Source organism: Castor canadensis, chromosome 14, assembly GCF_047511655.1.
Source record: "Castor canadensis chromosome 14, mCasCan1.hap1v2, whole genome shotgun sequence".
Lineage (NCBI taxonomy): Eukaryota > Metazoa > Chordata > Mammalia > Rodentia > Castoridae > Castor > Castor canadensis.
This window is the reverse complement of record NC_133399.1, coordinates 15872415-15892039: the sequence shown is the minus strand read 5'-3', so window position 1 is coordinate 15892039 and position 19625 is coordinate 15872415. Positions and strand designations below refer to the sequence as shown.

Below are 19625 nucleotides of genomic sequence, written 5' to 3'. Positions count from 1 at the left end.
AAGGCCTTCAGTCCATTCATGTTTAAAGGTTCTTTTAGGGAGTAAGCCAGTGCTTCCCATGATAAATCATTAATAAACAATCCCTTAGTAATGTGTTTGTTTCTTATAGATATGACATGGTAGGAAGACTCTGTGAGCATAAACAAGGTGGTCAGTGTGGAGAAATTTTCCACCAGTCAGCACATTGTATTCTGAACAAAAACATTCCTGCAGATGGATCACCATGTAAAAATGCTGTGTATGGAGAAGCCCTCATTGGTCATTCATCTGTAAATGTGCCCCTCAGAGCTCACCTTCAGCACATACCACATGAGTATCAGATATATGGGAAGAAGCTGTATAAACTTAAGGAACCTGGAAAAGCCTGTAGTTATCCGCAGGCCCATCAGAAGCATGAAAAGGTTCACACTGGAAAGAAATCCTATGCCTGTAAGCAATGTGGGAAGGCCTTTAGTTCTTACAGATACTTTCAAATACATAAAAAGAACCACAGTGGAGATAAGCCCTCTGTGTGTAAACAATGTGGAAAAGTCTTTAGTTCTTCCACTTATGTTCAAATACATGAAAGAACTCACAGTGGAGAGAAACCTTGTGTATGTAGGCAATGTGGGAAAGCCTACTCTGATCCCAGTTCCCTCAGAAAACATGAAAGGAGTCATACTGGAAAGAAGCCCTATGTATGTAAGCAGTGTGGGAAAGCCTTTAGTTCCTCCACTTATGTTCAAATACATGAAAGAACTCACAGTGGAGAGAAATCCTGTGTATGTAATCAATGTGGGAAAGCATTCTATTATCCCAATTCCCTCAGAAAACATGAAAGGATTCACACTGCAGAGAAACCCTTTAAGTGTAATCACTGTGGGAAGACCTTTATTCATTCTAGTTCTTTTAGAAGACATGAAAAGATTCACACTGGAGAGAAACCCTATATATGTAAACAATGTGGGAAAGCCTTCACTTTTTTAACTGCTGTTAGAAGACATGAAAAGACGCACACTGGATGGAAACCCTATGTCTGTAAGGAATGTGGGAAAGCCTACAGTTCTTCCAGTTACCTTCAAATACATGAAAAAGCTCACAGTGGAAGGAACCCCTGCATATGTGTACAATGTGGCAAAGCCTATTCTACTCCCAGTTACCTCAGGGTCCATAAAATGATTCACACTGGAGTGAAACCCTATGAGTGTCAGCAATGTGGGAAAGCCTTTAGTTATTCCACCTACCTTAAAATGCATGAAAAAACACATACTGTGGAGAAACGCTATGAATGTAAGCAATGTGGAAAAGCCTTTAGTTGTTCCAAGTACCTTCAAGTACATGAAAGAAGTCACATTGGAGAGAAACCCTATGTATGTAAGCAATGTGGGAAAGCCTTCAGTTCTTCCAGTTACATTCAAATACATGAAAGAACTCACACTGGAGAGAAACCCTATGAATGTAAGCAGTGTGGGAAAGCTTTTACTTCTAATTACCTTCACATACATGAAAGGATTCACAGTGGAGAGAAACCGTACGCATGTAATCAATGTGGGAAAGTTTTCATTCATCCCAGTTCCCTCAGAAGACATTATAAGATTCATAGTAGAGAGAAACTGTAAATATAGCATGTAGGGAGGCTTCATTAACATTGCCTTTCCTAGGAAACTGTAGAATGCATTGTGGGGAGAACTTTTGTAAAGTATGTGGTAACATCTCTAGTCTACTGGGTTTAATTCACAGATATGAAAGAACACATGTAAAGAATCCTTTAATAGAAGAATTGTGCAGAATTTTCAGTTGACACACATGTGCAAATTGACATTCACCAAAACCTGGGGAGTGCCTGGTAGAGTGGCTCAAGTGTGGGGCCCTGAGTTCAAACCCTAGAACTGTCCCCCCAAACAAAATCATTAAAAAGAGGGGGGGAACCCTGTGAAAGTGAGAATTAAAAGAAAATTATCAATTGTAATAGGTTCAAAGTCATGTGTAATTTGCTTATGTAGTGGAATGCTATAAATGCAAATCATGAAGAGCTTTATGTAATTTATATAGAATAATCCAGAATATACACCACTGAAAAGAAATGATCTAAAAATTCATATTATTTCCATAGCTGATGTTAAAGTACTACTCTGAACTATGTATTTCTAGATTTTAATCTCGAAAATAAATGTTGAAGTGACATATTTTGTATGTCTTGGAAATAATGTATGAGTTTAATAGCGTCTTTTGAACCAAGTCAGGTAATAAGTTTTTTATCTTTTCCTTTTGAGTCTGTTGGCCTATGCCTGAGGTAAAATGTATTTATAATATGTTAATAGGTGTAATTTGTATATAATTTTAAAGTAATAGTTCTGCTTAATAGGCCATATGTATTGTTGGTGTTTTCCTACTGGCTTCATGTGCCATGTTCTTAACTGTTACTGTACTTTCTCTTGTTAGAACAAATGACATTTTATATGTCCTTTGTAGTTTTTAATTCTTTATGTATATTTTCTTAACTATGATTTCTGTTTGCATTTTTCAGAAAGCTCAACTGTTTTTACACAACTGGTAGATTAACAAACGTTACCTTTCTATTTGCATATAATAGTTGTTCAGCGTGTACATTGTTATACTTGACATATATAGTGACATGTCTTTGTTTCCTCCCTCCTCATTCTCTTCTTTGAACAATTTAAACAGGTTTCATTCTTCTGTTTTAATATATGAGTACAAAATACATCCATCATATTCACCCCCGTTCCTCTTTTCCTTATTCCTGCCTCCCCCTTCCTTTTTTTGTGGGATTGGGGTTTGAACTCAGGGCTTTATGCTTGCAATGCAGGTGCTCTACTGTTAATGTGAAGATTCCTACCACTGTCCCATCATCATCACAGGAGATCAATTAATAATAAGTTTACCGTACTTTTTCTTTGTCCTCAAGAATCATTATGTGCTTTCTCCCTCATGTAAATTGCTTGTATGCGAAAACTGTCATTTGTCCTTTACTCTCAATAACAAAGACTCACCATCCTGCTGTATGTGCCTTCCTACCAGGGACTACCAAGAACATTCCTTTTTTGTCACATAGATGTGATGAATTAATAATAAATTTCTCCATTGGTCACTCAGAGCAGTCTCCATATAATCTCTGACAAGACTGGTTTTAGTTCTCTGTAGCGATGTAGTTCTGTGTCTGCCGGATGCACTTAGGGTGTGCATGCAGTTCTGTTGGTAATCTGATAGCCCTAGCCCGGAAGGCTGGAGCAGTGAGTAGAGTGACTGGAAGCATTATTCCTGACATACAGGTCACCATAATTAAAGACTAGAGGAACTTTGCTCTTTTTTTGTGTGTGTGATACTGGGGATTGCATTCAACACCTCATGCTTGCTAGGAAGGCACTCTACCTACCACTTGAGCCACTCCACAGCTTTCCTTTTATATTTTTGATTCAAAAATATAAACAGCACTTGAGTCAGATGCTTGAAAATATTTGGGTCTCCAGGACACCCACCTTTCTGTCCAACTTCACTATACTGTCAAGGTCCCACAACCTTCCCCTTCTATCATGTTGGGTAATCTACTAAAGGAATGCATCTTACCTTTAATGTCGTATTACCACTTTATATTGAAGATACAACCTGGGAGCATTCACCTAGAAGAGCCACATAGAGAAACGTGCATGGTAAGCACGTGTACATGTTCACATCAGTGCCCTCAGTGTGTTCACCAACTCTGAGGTTCTCCACACCTCATCACTTGAAATTGTAAGGTGGCTTCTAGGGTGTTCACATCATTGATTAACCCTCAATAATTCGCTCGGTCTTTCCCTTCTCCCTTATTCAGGTCCATGGAGTGTGTATCACCATCTCATGGTTACAGGAGGACTGGTGCTGGTGATCAGAAGTTTGATCTGAGGCAAGGAGTTCATAGTGAAGCAGCAAAGTTTATTGAAAGCAAAAGTAACACCATTGAAGAAGAAACAGTGGGCTCCAGCAGTGCAGCTCAAGAGCACCTTCTTCTGGGGTCTATATGGCTCCTATTTGGTTTGGGTCAGGCTGGTAGGAAAAACCTCAGTGAGCTGGGCACCAGTGGCTCATACCTGTAATTCCAGCTACTGAGGCAGAGATCAGGAGGATCACAGTTTGAAGCCAGCCTAGGCAAATAGTTCGAAAGACCTTATCTTGAAAAAGCCCATCACAAAAGTAGCGCTGGTAGAGTGGCTCAGGGTGAAGGCCCTGATTTCAAACCCCAGTGCTGCACATACAAAAAACTCTTGGTGTCTTTGCAGGTGGGTTAGGGTCATTGGCAGATTTGATCGACAACCAGATGTTCCTTAACATCTTTGCGCCTGTCCCCACTCACTGTGTGCATGAGATGCAAGTAATATTCATGAAGTCTTAAGTAGGAAAAAGGACCTAAAAGGTTATTTAAGGTGGCTGTTGGGCTGCACCATTATTGCTGCTTCCTCACTTTGCAGTATGCAAGGGACCACAGAATGCTGTTAATATGCAAAAGGAGAGTTTGGGGGCATCTGGGAGAGGTTCTGAACATACCTCCCCTGCCAGTGGCCTTTGCCAGTCTTCACATTAACCCTGTAAGGCCTGGAACCATATATTAACTTCCCCTGAGAGAGAAGATCCCCCAAAATTGGGGGTGGCTGAGAGAGATGTCTCTTTTCTGTCACTTCTTCAGTGCTTATCAGGGTCAATCAACCCTACCTACAGAGGACCCTTGCCCTCTTATCTTTCTAAGTTTGGGACCAGGGATACTGGTAACAGGTGTTCTCCAAACAGTTACAGTTAATTGGGCCTCAGAGCTGGGGCTAAGACCCTGAAAGTGCACAGTTTGCAACCCTGATGAGATGAACCTGGAAAGATAAAGACAAGATAAAGGCTGGTGACCAAAATTGGCAGGATTACAAGCAAGGGTCCAAGAAAAGGAGACAACCATGAGAGCCAGGACCAAGTTCCTTCCCAATGGAGCCATCCTTTTTGGCTCTTTCCCTGAGGTCTCAGGCTTTTTGCAGTATCTGGCTTATGGTGTTTTGTATTTCCCCAGATTTGTTAACATTCTGGCCACATGCTGGTGGCTCACACCTGTAATCTTAGCTACTCAGGAGGCAGAGATCAGGAGGGCCAAGGTTGAATCTGGCCCAGGTAAATAATTCGTAAGACCCTATCTTGAAAAAGAATCATCACAAGACTTGGTAGAGTGGCTCAAGCAGTAAGAATGCCTGCCTAGCAAGCAGGAGGTCCTGAGTCAAACCCCAGTGCCACCAAGAAAAAACAAAAAACCCCACAACATTCTTACAGCATGGTACAGGTCCTATCCTGGGAAGATATGATTATATTCAGGACATGCCTGTTTTGCAGTACCATGGCAGATAGAGAATGACCTGTATTTTAAGGTCTAGGAGAGTGGTGCCTATCTTATTTGGCTTTCATGTATTTCCCGGGACACTTTTTGTATACCCAAGTTGTGCTAATAATCCAAGATTTTTCATCTGCCCCCAAGCTCCAGCAGCAAAGGGAACAATGTTGCTTCCTGTGTTTCCGGTCTCATTTTGATCTTCGGTGGGGTTCGAGAGTCTCTCGGCACCAGATGAGGAGCAGGCGACAGCCAAGGTGCGTATCTCTGTCCATTTGGCAGGTAGGCATAGATATGACTGTCTCCCACACAGGAGTACTTCACTGTGGAAGTGTCACTGAGAGTGGACTCAAGCCCAAATGTACCAAAGCCCCACTGCTGCCATAGTCCCTTCCTGGTGTACTGCAGTCTATCATCTAGTGGCCAGTCAAGGTCATAGCTGTTAGGGGGCACAAGCAAGGAAACACAGTCTTAATTTCCCAAAAGATTGAATGTATACTGAGGTCAGCAAGTCCCCAGGCTTTGGATCCCAGCTTCCCAGTATCCTCTGCCAACTGACTACTTCCTAGGTGTCAAAGGGTGTTTGAACCAGTGACTCCTTGGGCATTCACTTGAGTATTTGGAGCAAAATGACACTCCATTGTGTCTAGAGTCTTATCATGGAGGGTAATGTTTGGAGTTCCAGGTCTCTTGGTACTCATCCAGTACTTGTTGGATCCCCTCCTGCCTGCAGTCATCCCTGAGATAAAAGTCCCTAAACTTGTTGTCTGATTGCATTAGAAAGGATTTAGGTGCCCTAGTAGGATACCCTTTGCTCAGTTACCCCATTTGCAAATGTGAACCTGGCCATTTCCTTATATCCAACCCCCCTCCCACTGGTATCAACCCAACCAGACAGGATCTGGCTTACTTTCCTTTCTGCCATTTTTGAGGGAAAAAAAGGCATTTTTCTTTGGTTAAGGTATCTATACTTGGCATTTCCATGTATATATGTATTGTATCCCAAATTGACAAGTTTTGCCTCTGACATCTAAGACTTCATCAATTTTTTATTTATTTTATTTTGGGATGCTGGGGTTTGAACATGTGGCCTACACCTTCAGCCATTTCACCATCCCCCTTTTTTTCTGAAAAATTTTTTTTCCAGATAGGGTCTCACAAACTTTGCCTGGTCTGGCTTCAAACCTCAATCCTTGTGATCTCTGCTTCCTGAGAAGGACTACAAGCATAAATCACTGGCCACCCAGCTATATCATGAATTTAATACAAAAAAATTCATCATTCTTTCACAATGCTAATGATACACAATAATCCATCATCTTCCTATAAATTAACTACAAACAGTTGGATTTGAAATGACCATTACAACGTGATTTATGTATCACAGAGTGCCTGAACAAGTGAGGGAGAGAGGGAAAGTTCACAAACATGAAGGACCACAAAAGAAAAATGCTCATGTTTAACACTAAGTGTTAAACATTGGGTGACAAATACAAATTAGATCATTCCAAGTGTTGATAGTGACAAAAGAGACATACATCTATAAAAGGTCAGATGACAAGCTCATGCAATATAACAATTTCCTACTAAATTTTATGCATAATCTATTCATACAGATTTTTCTCATTCTGCTAAAAAATTATCAGCTGGGGGTGTGGCACACACCTTGACTAACAAGCACTAGGTCCTGGGTTTAAATTCCAGTACTTCAAATACAATGAAAGAAAGGTATATATTGGTGGCCTACAACATTAATTCCAGCAAAGTGTATATGGACTAGGAGGGATGTAATTTTAAGGCCATCCTGGGTTACAAAAGGGGAAGACCCTATCTCAAAAAACAAAGTAACAGGGATGTCAGAGTGGCTCAAGCGGTAAGAGCAACCTGCCTAGAAAGTGTGAGGCCCTGAGTTCAAACTCCAGTATCACCTTCCCCCCCCCAAAAAATCCCCCAAACAAAGTAACAATAGGTCTTGGGTACAAAATCAAGAATAACGTCAGCAACACAAAAAAAGGAACTTGAAGCATCCTATATGTGCAGGAAGTGGAACGAGCCAATCCACTGACTGAATTACAACCTTACTTATATATAGTCTATGTACAATAGTCTAAGGTAAAGAAAGCACACCAGAAAAAACCTCAGGGAATTAGAGACTCAGTGTCCCAGGAGATGATCCAGGATCTTACAGAAAAGGCAGTGAGGGCTGGCAGAGTCGCTTAAGTGGTGGGGTGCCTTTCCAGCAAGTGTGAGGTCCTGAGTTCAAACTCAGTACTACAAATAAAAAAAGATGGCAAATAAGCATTCCTTTCAGGATGGAAAGATGCCATCAAACTTAACTTCATGGTAATATACTGGCCTGGAATAGGATAATCCAATCTGAATTCTCCCCATTTTCCTCAGCTTCTAGAGAATCCTCTTCTTCCCAGGTGATGGTTGTCACCAAAGTCTCAGTGCCTGGTGAGCACTGGCTCTCAAAAACCTACCCCCAACAATATTGACTCCCTGCATTTTTTGTGGGGATGTACTGGGGTTTGAACTCAGGACCTCATGATTTCTTGGCATGCTCTCTATCACTTGAGTCACTCCGCCAGAATGCAGGCATTTTTATATGTAAGTTTTATACCTTTTACAACTACCAAAGACTTTCTTTCATCACTTAATGAAAATTACCATTAAAGTCTTCCAGCATAGCTTCTATGTTGAGTGACTACAAGGAATGTCTTCTATGCTGCTGTTTTCCATAACTTGTCACATGCCAAGTCATTGAGGGTGCCTACTCATTGCAAATTACAATACTGAGTTGACATAGAGCTTCCAAACCTTCAAAATGTCTAGATGAGAAAACTATTAATTTAATGTTACTGTTAGTGGATGTGGACTCCTCAGTAAATTCAGGATGGTGAATACTCTGACACCAGGAAAACCAAAACATCATTGAGGGGAACTACTGAAATTGTTTATATTTGCCATTGTCATGGAATGACAATGTCATGGAATGGTCATCCCTACTGCATGGACCATAAGACAAGGGAGAAGGGCTAGAATAAGCCAAATGCAAGGCCCATTGAGCTAGTCTATGTTGCGAACACACCAGGAGCCACCATGAAATCTCAAGTGATGGGGTGTGGAGAACCTCAGGATTGGTGAACACACTGAGGGCACTGACGCCTCGCATATGCTTACCTCCTATCTTGCTGCATGTGCCTCTTCCAGCTGGATGTCCTAGGTTGAATTTTATCATAAAGTGGTAATAGTAAAGAGTATTCCTGGGTCCTGTCAGCAAATTACCTGACATGGCAGAAGGGGAAGGTTGTGGAACCTGACATTATAGTCTAGTTGGGCAGAAATGTGAGTACCCTGGAGACTCAAATCTTGTGACAGGCATCTGATTTGTGTGCTGTAATGGGGGACTGCGCTCTAATACCTGTGTAGTCAGACAATATACTCCAGGTAGTGTCAGACCTCAGTAGAACTGTTTGTCACACGTATGCTGTGTAAACAGTTGAAGTGGTTATAGATGGGGAAGGAGCTCACACTTGTACTATTAGAAATGTGGTGTGTGAAAGCTGTTCACGTCTTTCTTCTATGCATATACATAACCCTATCCAGTCCACCAAATGTGACCATTATCCAAAATCCATTGTGCCAAAATTCTTCACTCACTCCAAAGCTTTCTTTCTGACAAACTTTGTCCTCAGTAGTATGCTCTTCTCCTAGCAACTTGCTATCATACCTTGAAGTAAGGATGTTGAGGAATTTGTAATGGTCTGTCTTATGAGTTTTGATATTAGATGGGGGCAAATGTTATCAGACAAAAATGTCTTCAGTTTTTAAAGTTTGCTCTCATGCCACGGCAATATGCAGTGAGATACTGTGATGATGCTGGGCAATGGCAGTGAGCTCCAGCACAGTGGGCATGCTGCTCAGGAGCATTAAAACTGACATTGTACTATATTCAAGAAACTGCATGATACGTTTAGTATATCATTATAAAAAGCCTTGGAAACTGAGAGATTTGAGCTTGTTCATGATAGGCTGAGCTCAAGTTTGATGTTCTGTAGGTAAGTTATATTGAGTGCATTTTCAACTTAGGACATTTTTATCTTACCATGGGCTTATGGCAACATAACAAGGTTGGAAGTTGAAGTGCATCCATATACAGAATGGTGTACAATGCATTGCTGAAAATAATGATTTCATAATAAGTCACACAGACAAAGATCCATAAGACTGGAGTCAGCCTTATTCTCTCAGCAAGGCTGAGTCTTCTGAAGGGTCATGTCACACACTTCTGACAACAGATGATGCTCCTAAGTGACTAAGATGGATGAGGGTGAAAGAAAGACATCTGATAACCATATGTATAAAACTTGTGAAAGAATTTTGAATCAATACAATAAAATGAAACAAGAAAATAAGCAAAGGTATCCTCATCACTCATTGTACTGATTTTTAGGTAAGAAATAATGCTTCTGTCATTCTGCTGTTCCAGCCTCCCAGGTTACAAGATTACCAAAACAGAATTGCATGTACCCCTCAATATATCCAGTAGAGGGTGACACCTCGCCACGCAGGTGAAGAGAATCTTGTCAGATTCTATGGAGACTGCTTTTAGTGGTGAACCACACAGTCAGTAATGGTGTGTGAAGAAGTTTATTATTAATTCATTATAGCTTATGTGACAGAGGGCATGCCCTTGGGAGTCACTGGCAGGAGAAGATGTGCACCAGGATGATGTGTCTTGTTATCATGAGAGAAGGACAAATGACAAGAATAGTTTTAACAATACAAGCAATTAGAGAAAACACGTAACAGTTACTCTTGAGGACAAAGGATAAACATGGTAGACTTAGTTCTATAAGGAGTTGAGCTTTCTGAAAAACATGTAGAAGTCTCAGGTGAAAGATATCACTGGGCACAGGTGCTTCATGCCTATAATCCTAACAACTCAGGAAACAGAGATCAGGAGGATTCACACACAGTTCAAAGCCAGCCTGGAGAAAGTGTTGGTGAGACACTATATTAAAAATACCCAACACAAAAAAAGGTGGTTAGCTGGTGGAGTGCCTCAAGTGGTAGAACACCTGCCTAGGAAGTGTGAGGTCCTGAGTTCAATTCCCAGTGCTGCAAAAAAATTTAAAAAGTAAAAAGTAGAAGCAGGGCACTGGTAGCTCACATCTACCTGCACGGGAGGCAGAGATCAGGAGAATCATGGTTTGAAGGCAGCCCAGCAAATTATAGGCAAGACCCTATTGAAAATATCCAATACAAAAAAGAGCTGATGAAGGGGCTCAAATGGTAGAGCACCTACCTACCAAGAGTGAGGCCCTGAGTTTAAAACCCAGAACCTCTCACCACCAATAAATAAATAAATAATACAAAGGACACAACAAATGATTGTTGTAACAAAAGAAACAGGGACATTCCAAGATGGCAGCTAAAGGGAGGAAGCAGAAAGCATGCCTCCTAAAGTAAAATCTTGGAAAGACGCTGGAGATACACCTTACAGACAAAACCACTGAGAAGAGGCAAAACTTTGACCCCTCCATACCTCTAGCCTGCGCAGAGCATCTCCACTTCACGTTGAATGGAGAAACCAGGAGGGCCCCCGGGCTGCCGCCAGACGCTGGTGCCTAGACAGCTTGGGAAGACACAGACAAGGTGAGCTAAGTGGTATGCGGTACTCCCACAGACAACCCTGGGCCAGATCAGCATAGTCCCCTGGACAGACCGACCGCCACCCAGGGAAAAAAGAGAAACTGAATAATAAGCAATAAGAACAATAAAGACAATAAAGCAAAGAGGGTGTGGCGCCCTGAGCACTGAAGAGGGGGAAAGGGGAATCCCTCCCAGAACTGTAAATAAACAAGCTGGGCCTGGCTGGAGAGGGCATGAATGGTGGCGTGTGCCCAGCAACTAGGAGCAGGAAAACCTGTGAGAGTGGCAGAGGGAGGAAAACCCCACAGGAGAAGGGGGAAGACCCACTTCCCACATGAGCTGTAAACAAACAAGCTGGCCAGCAGGAGCAGCAGCACATGCCCAGCAATCAGGAGCGGGAAAGCTTGTAAAAGTGGTGGGAGGAAAACAGCAGAGGGGGAAGACCCATGTCCCACGTGAGCTGTAAATAAACACACGGGCCTGAGAAAGCGGGTGCAATGTCACCTCCCCCAGTGTGCTTGGAAAGGGGAAACCTTGTAGCAGCAGCTGGAGCACAGGACTCTGAGTAAACAAAGCCTGCGGGGCCAGGTGAGTGCTAAGCTCACCCCTGAGATCTGCATAAATAAAGCCTCCAGCAACAGCAGGGTGACAGCAGCGGGCAGGCAAGCCACAGCCGCAGATAGCCATTCACAGAACTGTCTCCAGACTTTTTTTTTTCTTTTCTCTCTCCCTACCTTTGATGAAACAACAAGCGAACTATGCCTACATGCTGAAAACCTTACTGAAACTGTATTGCATTTGAACTTGGGACACTTTGTGGGTTTTGTTTTGGTTTGTGCGGTTTTAGTTTATTTTATTTTTCCCCTTTGATGAGACAACTACAGAACAGCATCTGAAGCACCATCTCCAGGATTGGAGGCTGAGGGATGAACACCAAAATTGCATTTGAACTTGGAGATTTTTTTTTTATTTTTTACTTTATTTTTAAAAATTTATATATATATATATATTTTCATTTATTTATTTCTTGTTTTTATTTTTTTTTTATTTTCAATCCTTTCTCTGTCTCTCTAATGCCTTTTCAGTTTATGGTTGAGTAGTACACTGTCTCTCCCTGACTTTTTTGTTTATTTCTTTTTTTTCTACTTGTTTATTTGTTTTCCCCCTTTCCTTTAACTCCTATGCTTTCCATCTCCTCTCACCCTTCCATTCTAAATATCACTAGTGCTATTATTACAAACCAAACATACTTAATTGCACACAATACAGGGACAATAACAACACCAAGGGCAATGACAGGAAGACAGAAAAAGCAGGGAAACCAGCTTCCCCACAGCAAAAAATTAGCACAGGAACCAGAGAGAAATGAAGAAAACATATACTCAGATCCAACAAAATGAAGATAAACTATGCCAAAGAACCAAATGAAGCCCACAAGAATAATCTAAAAGAAGAAATACTACAGGTATTCAATGAGAATTTTATAGAGATGATACTGGAAATGGTCAACCAAAATGTACAGGAGACACTCAAGAAATTCCAAGACAACAAAAATAGAGAATTTGAAAAAGCAAAAGAAATAAAGGAAACCATAGAAGCACTGTATAAACACCAAAGTGAAACAACAAGATTAATAAAAAGATAAACTTGGGACAAAAATAGACAACATTAAAAAGGAAATGATCCAGGATATGGAAAACCTCAGAAAAAAGAATGAAACAGAATTGCAAAACAAAATGGAAGGCCAATCCAGCAGAATAGAACAAACAAAAGACAGAATCTCAGAACTCGAAGATGAAATGATAATTAAAGGAAAAACTGAAGAACTATTAATTAAACAACTCAAACCTGTGAAAAGAAAATGCAAGAACTCACCGACTCCATCACAAGACCAAACCGGAGAATCATGGGCATTGAAGAAGGAGAACAGGTGCAAGCAAAGGGAATGCGTGATATATTCAACAAAATATTAACAGAAAATTTCCCAAATCTAGAGAAAACTATGCCCATATACATGCAAGAGGAATCCAGAACACCAAACAGACCAGATCAAAATAGAACTACCCTACGAGATATCATCATTAAAACAAGTTCAGAAACTAGGGAAAAATATTGAAGGCTGTAAGAGAGAAAAATCAAATAACATACAAAGGCAAGCCCATCAAAATCACAGCAGACTTCTCAACAGAAACATTAAAAGCAAGAAGAGCTTGGGGAGAGATCTTCCAGGCACTGAATGAAAATAACTTCAACCCCAGGATACTCTACCCAGCAAAGCTATCATTCAAAATAGATGGAGCAATAAAAGTCTTCCATGATAAGCAGAAACTAAAATAATATATGACCACAAAGCCACCACTACAAAAGATTCTTCAAGGGATTCTGCACACAGAAAGTGAAACCCAACATAACCATGAAAGGACAGGCAGTACCAAACTACAGGAAAAGAAAAACCAAGAAAGTAGAGAGTAACATCAAGTTAGGTACACACAATCAAACCTTCAAACAACTAAGACAACTAAATGACAGGAATCACCACATACCTATCAGTACTAACACTTAATATTAATGGAGTTAATTCACCCATCAAAAGGCACTGCTTGATGAAATGGATTAAAAAGGAAGATCCAACAATTTGTTGCTTACAAGAGACCCAACTCACCAACAGAAATAAGCATAGGTATAGGATGAAAGGCGGGAAGTAGATTTACCAAGCCAATGGACCCCCAAAACAGGCAGGAGTAGCAATACTTATCTCTGACAAAGTAGACTTCAAACCTACATTGATCAAACGAGATAAAGAAGGATATTCCATACTAATAAAAGGGGAAATAGACCAAAAGGAAATAATAATCATCAACCTATATGCACCTAATGTCAATGCACCCAATTTCATCAAACATATCCTGAAGGACCTAAAAGCATATATTAACATATAAACTTTAACTATTGATCATATCAATAGATAGGTCATCCAAACAATAAATCAATAAAGAAATTCAAGATCTAAAATACACAATAGATCAAATGGACCTACTTGATGTCTACAGAACATTTCATCCAACTTCTACACAATATACATTCTTCTCATCAGCCCATGGAACCTTCTCCAAAATAGATCATGTCCTAGGGCACAAAGCAAGCCTCAGCAAATATTTAAAAATACAAATTATACCATGCATACTATCTGATCACAATGCAATAAAACTAGAACTCAACAACAAAAGTAAAGACAAAAAACATGCCAACAGCTGGAAACTGAATAACTCATTACTTAATGAACAATGGGTCATTGATGAAAAAAAGAGGAAATTTAAAAGTTCCTGGAAGTCGATGAAAATGAAAAAACAACCTACCGGAACCCATGGGACACAGCAAAGGCAGTCCTGCGAGGAAAGTTTATAGCCATGAGTGCCTATATTAAAAAGACTGAAAGATCCCAAATCAATGATCTAATGATACATCTCAAACTCCTAGAAAAACAAGAACAAGCAAATCCCAAAACAAATAAAAGGAGAGAAATAATAAAAATAAGAGCTGAAATCAATGAAATAGAAACCAAAAAAACCATACAAAGAATTAATGAAAGAAAAAGTTGGTTCTTCGAAAAAATAAACAAGATCGACAGACCCCTGGCAAACCTGACTAAAATGAGGGGAGAAAAAACCCAAATTAGTAGAATCAAGAATGCAAAAGGGGAGATAACAACAAACACCATGGAAGTCCAGGAAATCATCAGAGACTACTTCAAGAACCTATATTCAAATAAACTTAAAAATCTTAAAGAAATGGACAGATTTCTAGATACATATGATCATCCAAAACTGAACCAAGAGGATATTAATCACCTGAATAGAACTATAACAAACAAGGAAATTGAAGCAGCAATCAAGAGTCTCCCCAAAAAGAAAAGTCCAAGACCTGATGGATTCTCTGCTGAATTCTATCAGACCTTTAAAGAAGAACTGATACCAACCCTCCTTAAACTGTTCCACAAAACAGAAAGGGAAGGAAAACTGCCTAACACATTTTATGAAGCCAGTATTACACTTATCCCAAAACCAGGCAAAGACACCTCCAAAAAGGAGAACTGTAGGCCAGTCTCCTTAATGAACATTGATGCAAAAATCCTCAACAAAATAATGGCAAACCAAATTCAACAACACATCAAAAAGATTATTCACCATGACCAAGTAGGCTTCATCCCAGGAATGCAGGGGTGGTTCAACATATGAAAATCAATAAAAGTAAAAAACCACATTAACAGAAGCAAAGACAAAAACCACTTGATCATCTCAATAGATGCAGAAAAAGCCTTTGATAAGATCCAACACCATTTCATGATAAAAGCTCTAAGAAAACTAGGAATAGAAGGAAAGTACCTCAACATTATAAAAGCTATATATGACAAACCTACAGCCAGCATTATACTTAATGGAGAAAAACTCAAACCATTCCCTCTAAAATCAGGAGCCCGACAAGGATGCCCACTATCTCCACTCCTATTCAACATAGTACTGGAATTCCTAGCCAGAGCAATTAGGCAAGAAGAAGGAATAAAAGAATACAAATAGATAAAGAAACTGTCAAAATATCCCTATTTGCAGACGACATGATCCTATACCTTAAAGACCCAAAAAACTCAACTCAGAAGCTCCTAGACATCATCAATAGCTACAGCAGCAAGGTGGCAGGATATAAAATCAACATAGAAGAATCATTAGCATGTCTATACACTAACAATGAGCAAACTGAAAAACAATGTATGAAAACAATTCCATTTACAATAGCCTCAAAAAAAATCAAATACCTAGGTGTAAACCTAACAAAAGATGTGAAAGACCTCTACAAGAAAAAATATACACTTCTGAAGAATGAGATTGTGGAAGACTATAGAAAGTGGAGAGACCTCCCATGCTCATGGATTGGTAGAATCAACATAGTAAAAATGTCTATACTCCCAAATGTAATGTACATGTTTAATGCAATTCCCATCAAAATTCCAATGACATTCATTAAAGAGATTGAAAAATCTACCGTTAAATTTATATGGAAACACAAGAGGCCACGAATAGCCAAGGCAATACTCAGTGAAAACATTGATCTACCATATGAAAAGAACAATGCATCATGATACCTGACTTCAAACTATATTACAAAGCAATAACAATAAAAACAGCATGGTACTGGCACAAAAACAGACATGAAGACCAGTGGAACAGAATAGAGGACCCACATATGAAGCCATACAACTATAACCAACTTGTCTTTGACAAAGGTGCTAAAAATATACAATGGAGAAAAAGCAGCCTCTTCAACAAAAACTGTTGGGAAAACTGGTTAGCAGTCTGCAAAAACTGAAACGAGATCCATGTATATCACCCTATACCAACATTAACTCAAAATGGATCAAGGATCTTAATATCAGATGGCAAACTCTAAAGTTGATACAGGAAAGAGTAGGAAATACTCTGGAGTTAGTAGGTATAGGTAAGAACTTTCTCAATGGAACCCCAGCAGCACAGCAACTAAGAGATAGCATAGGTAAATGGGACTTAAAGCTAAAAAGCTTCTGCTCAACAAAGGAAATGGTCTCTAAACTGAAGAAGAAGAGAATACCCACAGAGTAGGAGAAAATATTTGCCAGCTACACATCAAAGGACTGATAACCAGAAAATATAGGGAACTTAAAAAACTAAATTCTCCCAAAACTAATGAACCAATAAAGAAATGGGCAAGTGAACTAAACAGAACTTTCTCAGAAGAAGAAATTCAAATGGCCAAAAAACACATGAAAAAATGCTCACCATCTCTAGCAATAAAGAAATTGCAAATTAAAACCACACTAAGATTCCACATCACCCCTTTTATAATAGCCATCATTAGCAACACCACTAACAACAGGTGTTGGCGAGGATGCGGGGAAAAAGGAACCCTCTTACACTGCTGGTGGGAATGTAAACTACTACAACCACTCTGGAAAAAAATTTGGAGGCTACTTAAAAAGCTAAACATTGATCTACCATATGATCCAGCAATACCATTCTTGGGGATATACCCAAAAGACTGTGACGCAGGTTACTCCAGAGGCACCTGCACACCCATGTTTATTGCAGCACTATTGAGAATACCCAAATTATGGAAACAGCCAAGATGCCCCACTACTGATGAATGGATCAAGAAAATGTGTTATCTATACACAATGGAGGTTTATGCAGCCACACAGAAGAACGAAATGTTATCATTCACTGGTAAATGGATGGAATTGGAGACATTCATTCTGAGTGAGGTTAGTCTGGCCCAAAAGACCAAAAATCGTATGTTCTCCCTCATATGTGGACATTAGATCAAGGGCAAACACAACAAGGGATTGGACTTTGAGCACATGATAAAAGCAAGAGGACATAAGGGAGATACGAGGATAGGTAAGACACCTAAAAAATTAGTTAGCATTTGTTGCCCTCAAAGCAGAGAATCTAAAGCAGATACCTTAAAAGCAACTGAGGCCAATAGGAAAAGGGGATCAGGAACTAAAGAAAAGGTTAGATCAAGAAGAATTAACCTAGAAGGAAACACACATGCATAGGAAATTAATGTGAGTCACCTCCCTGTATAGCTATCCTTATCTCAACTAGCAAAAACCCTTGTTCCTTCCTATTACTGCTTATACTCTCTCTTCAACAAAATTAGAGATAAGGGCAAATAGTTTCTGCTGTGTATCGAGGGGGTGGGGGGGTAGAGGGAGGGAGTGGGGTGGGTGGTAAGGGAGGGGGTGGGAGCAGGGGGGAGAAATGACCCAAGCATTGTATGCACATATGAATAATAAAACAATAAAAAATTTTTTAAAAGTAGTAAAAATCAAATAAAAATTAAAAAAACTAGTACATAATAGGGCACATGAGGCTGGTAGGAAAACAACAATTCACATGGCCTATTATGCAAAACTATTTAAAAATTATATGCACATTGGGCTGGTGAAGTGGTTTATTTAGTAGGAGTGCCTACCTAGCAAGCTTGAGACCTGGATTTCAAACCCCAGTGCTGCCTAAAAAATTATATACAAATTATGCCTATTATCATATTACAAATACATTTCAACTCAGGCAATGGCCAACAAATTCAAAATGGAAATGCAGAAACCTATTACCTGATTTGGTTTCAAAAGACATTACCTATTAGATTTATACATTATTGCTGAAAGAAAAAATACAAAATTATGTCACTTCACTTTTTTTCTGGTACTGGGGTTTGAGTTCAGGGTCTACACCTTGATCCACTTCACCAGCCCCTGTTTGTGTGTGAAAGCATTTTTTTTTAGATAGGGTCTCATGAACTATTTGCCAGGGCTTGCTTCGAACCATGATCCTCCTGATCTCTGCCTCCTGAGTAACAGGTGTGAACCACTGGCCCCAGTCAACATTTATATTCAACAGTAAAAATCAGAAATATATAACCCAGAGTTCTACTTTAGGATGATGAAAAAGTACGAATTCTAGATCATTTCCTTCTGGTGGTGTATTTTGGGGAATATCCTGCACAAATTACTTTGCATCAAGTTCTTCATATTATTTGCATTTATTAGATACCACTACATAAGAAATTTATACAAGACTTTGGGCCTATTTGTTGCAATTGGCAGCTTTCTTCTAATCTCACCTCAGGGTTTTGGTGAGTATCTGTTTGCACATCAGTGACAACTAAAGATTCTGTATATCACCTCTATTAAAGGATTCTTTACATGTTGTGTTCTTTCATATCTGAGAATTGAACACAGGTGACTAGAGATGTTACCACATACTTTACATTGATAAAAGTTCTTCCTACTATAGATTCTACTATTCCCTAGGGAAGGCAACGATAATGAAGCCTTCCTACATTCTATATTTACAGTTGATATCTAGTGTGAGTCCTATAATGTCTTCTGAGAGAAACTGGATGTATGAAAACTTTCCCACACTGATGACATGTATAAGATTTCTCTCCACTGTGATTCCCTTCATGTATTTGAATGTAACTGGAAGAACTGAAGCCTTTCCCACATTGCTTACATTCATAGGGTTTCTCTCCAGTGTGAGTGTTATGGCATTTGAGGGAACTGGGATGAGAGAAGGACTTCCTTCATTGTTTACATTCACAGGGTTTCTGTCCAGTGTGAATCCTTTCATGTATTTTAATGTAACTGAACTGACTAAAGGCTTTCCCACAGAGCTTACATGCATAGGGTTTCTCTTCAGAGTGAATCTTTTTATGATATCTGAGTGAACTAGGATCAGAGTAGGCTTTCGCACACTGCTTATACTTATAGGGTTTCTCTCCCATGTGAGTCCATTCATATATCCTGAGGGAACGGGAAGTATAGTAGGCCTTACGTCATTATATACATACATAAGATTTGTCTTCACTGCGAGATCGTTAATGAATTTGAACATAGATGGAAGAACTAAAGGCTTTTCCACATTGTTTACACACAAAGACCTTCTTTCCACTGTGGTTTCTTTTATGTATTTGAAAATTTCTGTAAGAGCTAAAGTATTTTCCACATTGCTTACAGATAAAAGATCTCTCTCCTTTTCATGTTTCTGATGGTATTGTGGATAACTGCAGGCTTTCCCAAGCTCTTCATGTTTATACAGCT

The 19625-nt window shown here is 39.6% G+C and overlaps 1 protein-coding gene across 14 annotated transcripts in view; it reads left to right on the top strand.

Annotated features, from left to right (window-relative positions):
* Positions 1–3092, top strand: part of LOC109679014 (uncharacterized) — a 65680-nt gene extending 62588 nt beyond the window's left edge. For all 14 annotated transcript variants that reach the window (XM_074053829.1, XM_074053841.1, XM_074053828.1 and 11 more), the window contains one exon: positions 110–3092. In XM_074053829.1, coding sequence (XP_073909930.1) covers positions 110–1598 — 1489 coding nt within the window. In that variant the 3' untranslated portion in view covers positions 1599–3092. The remainder of the gene's footprint in view (positions 1–109) is intronic.
* The last annotated feature ends 16533 nt before the right edge of the window (positions 3093–19625 follow it).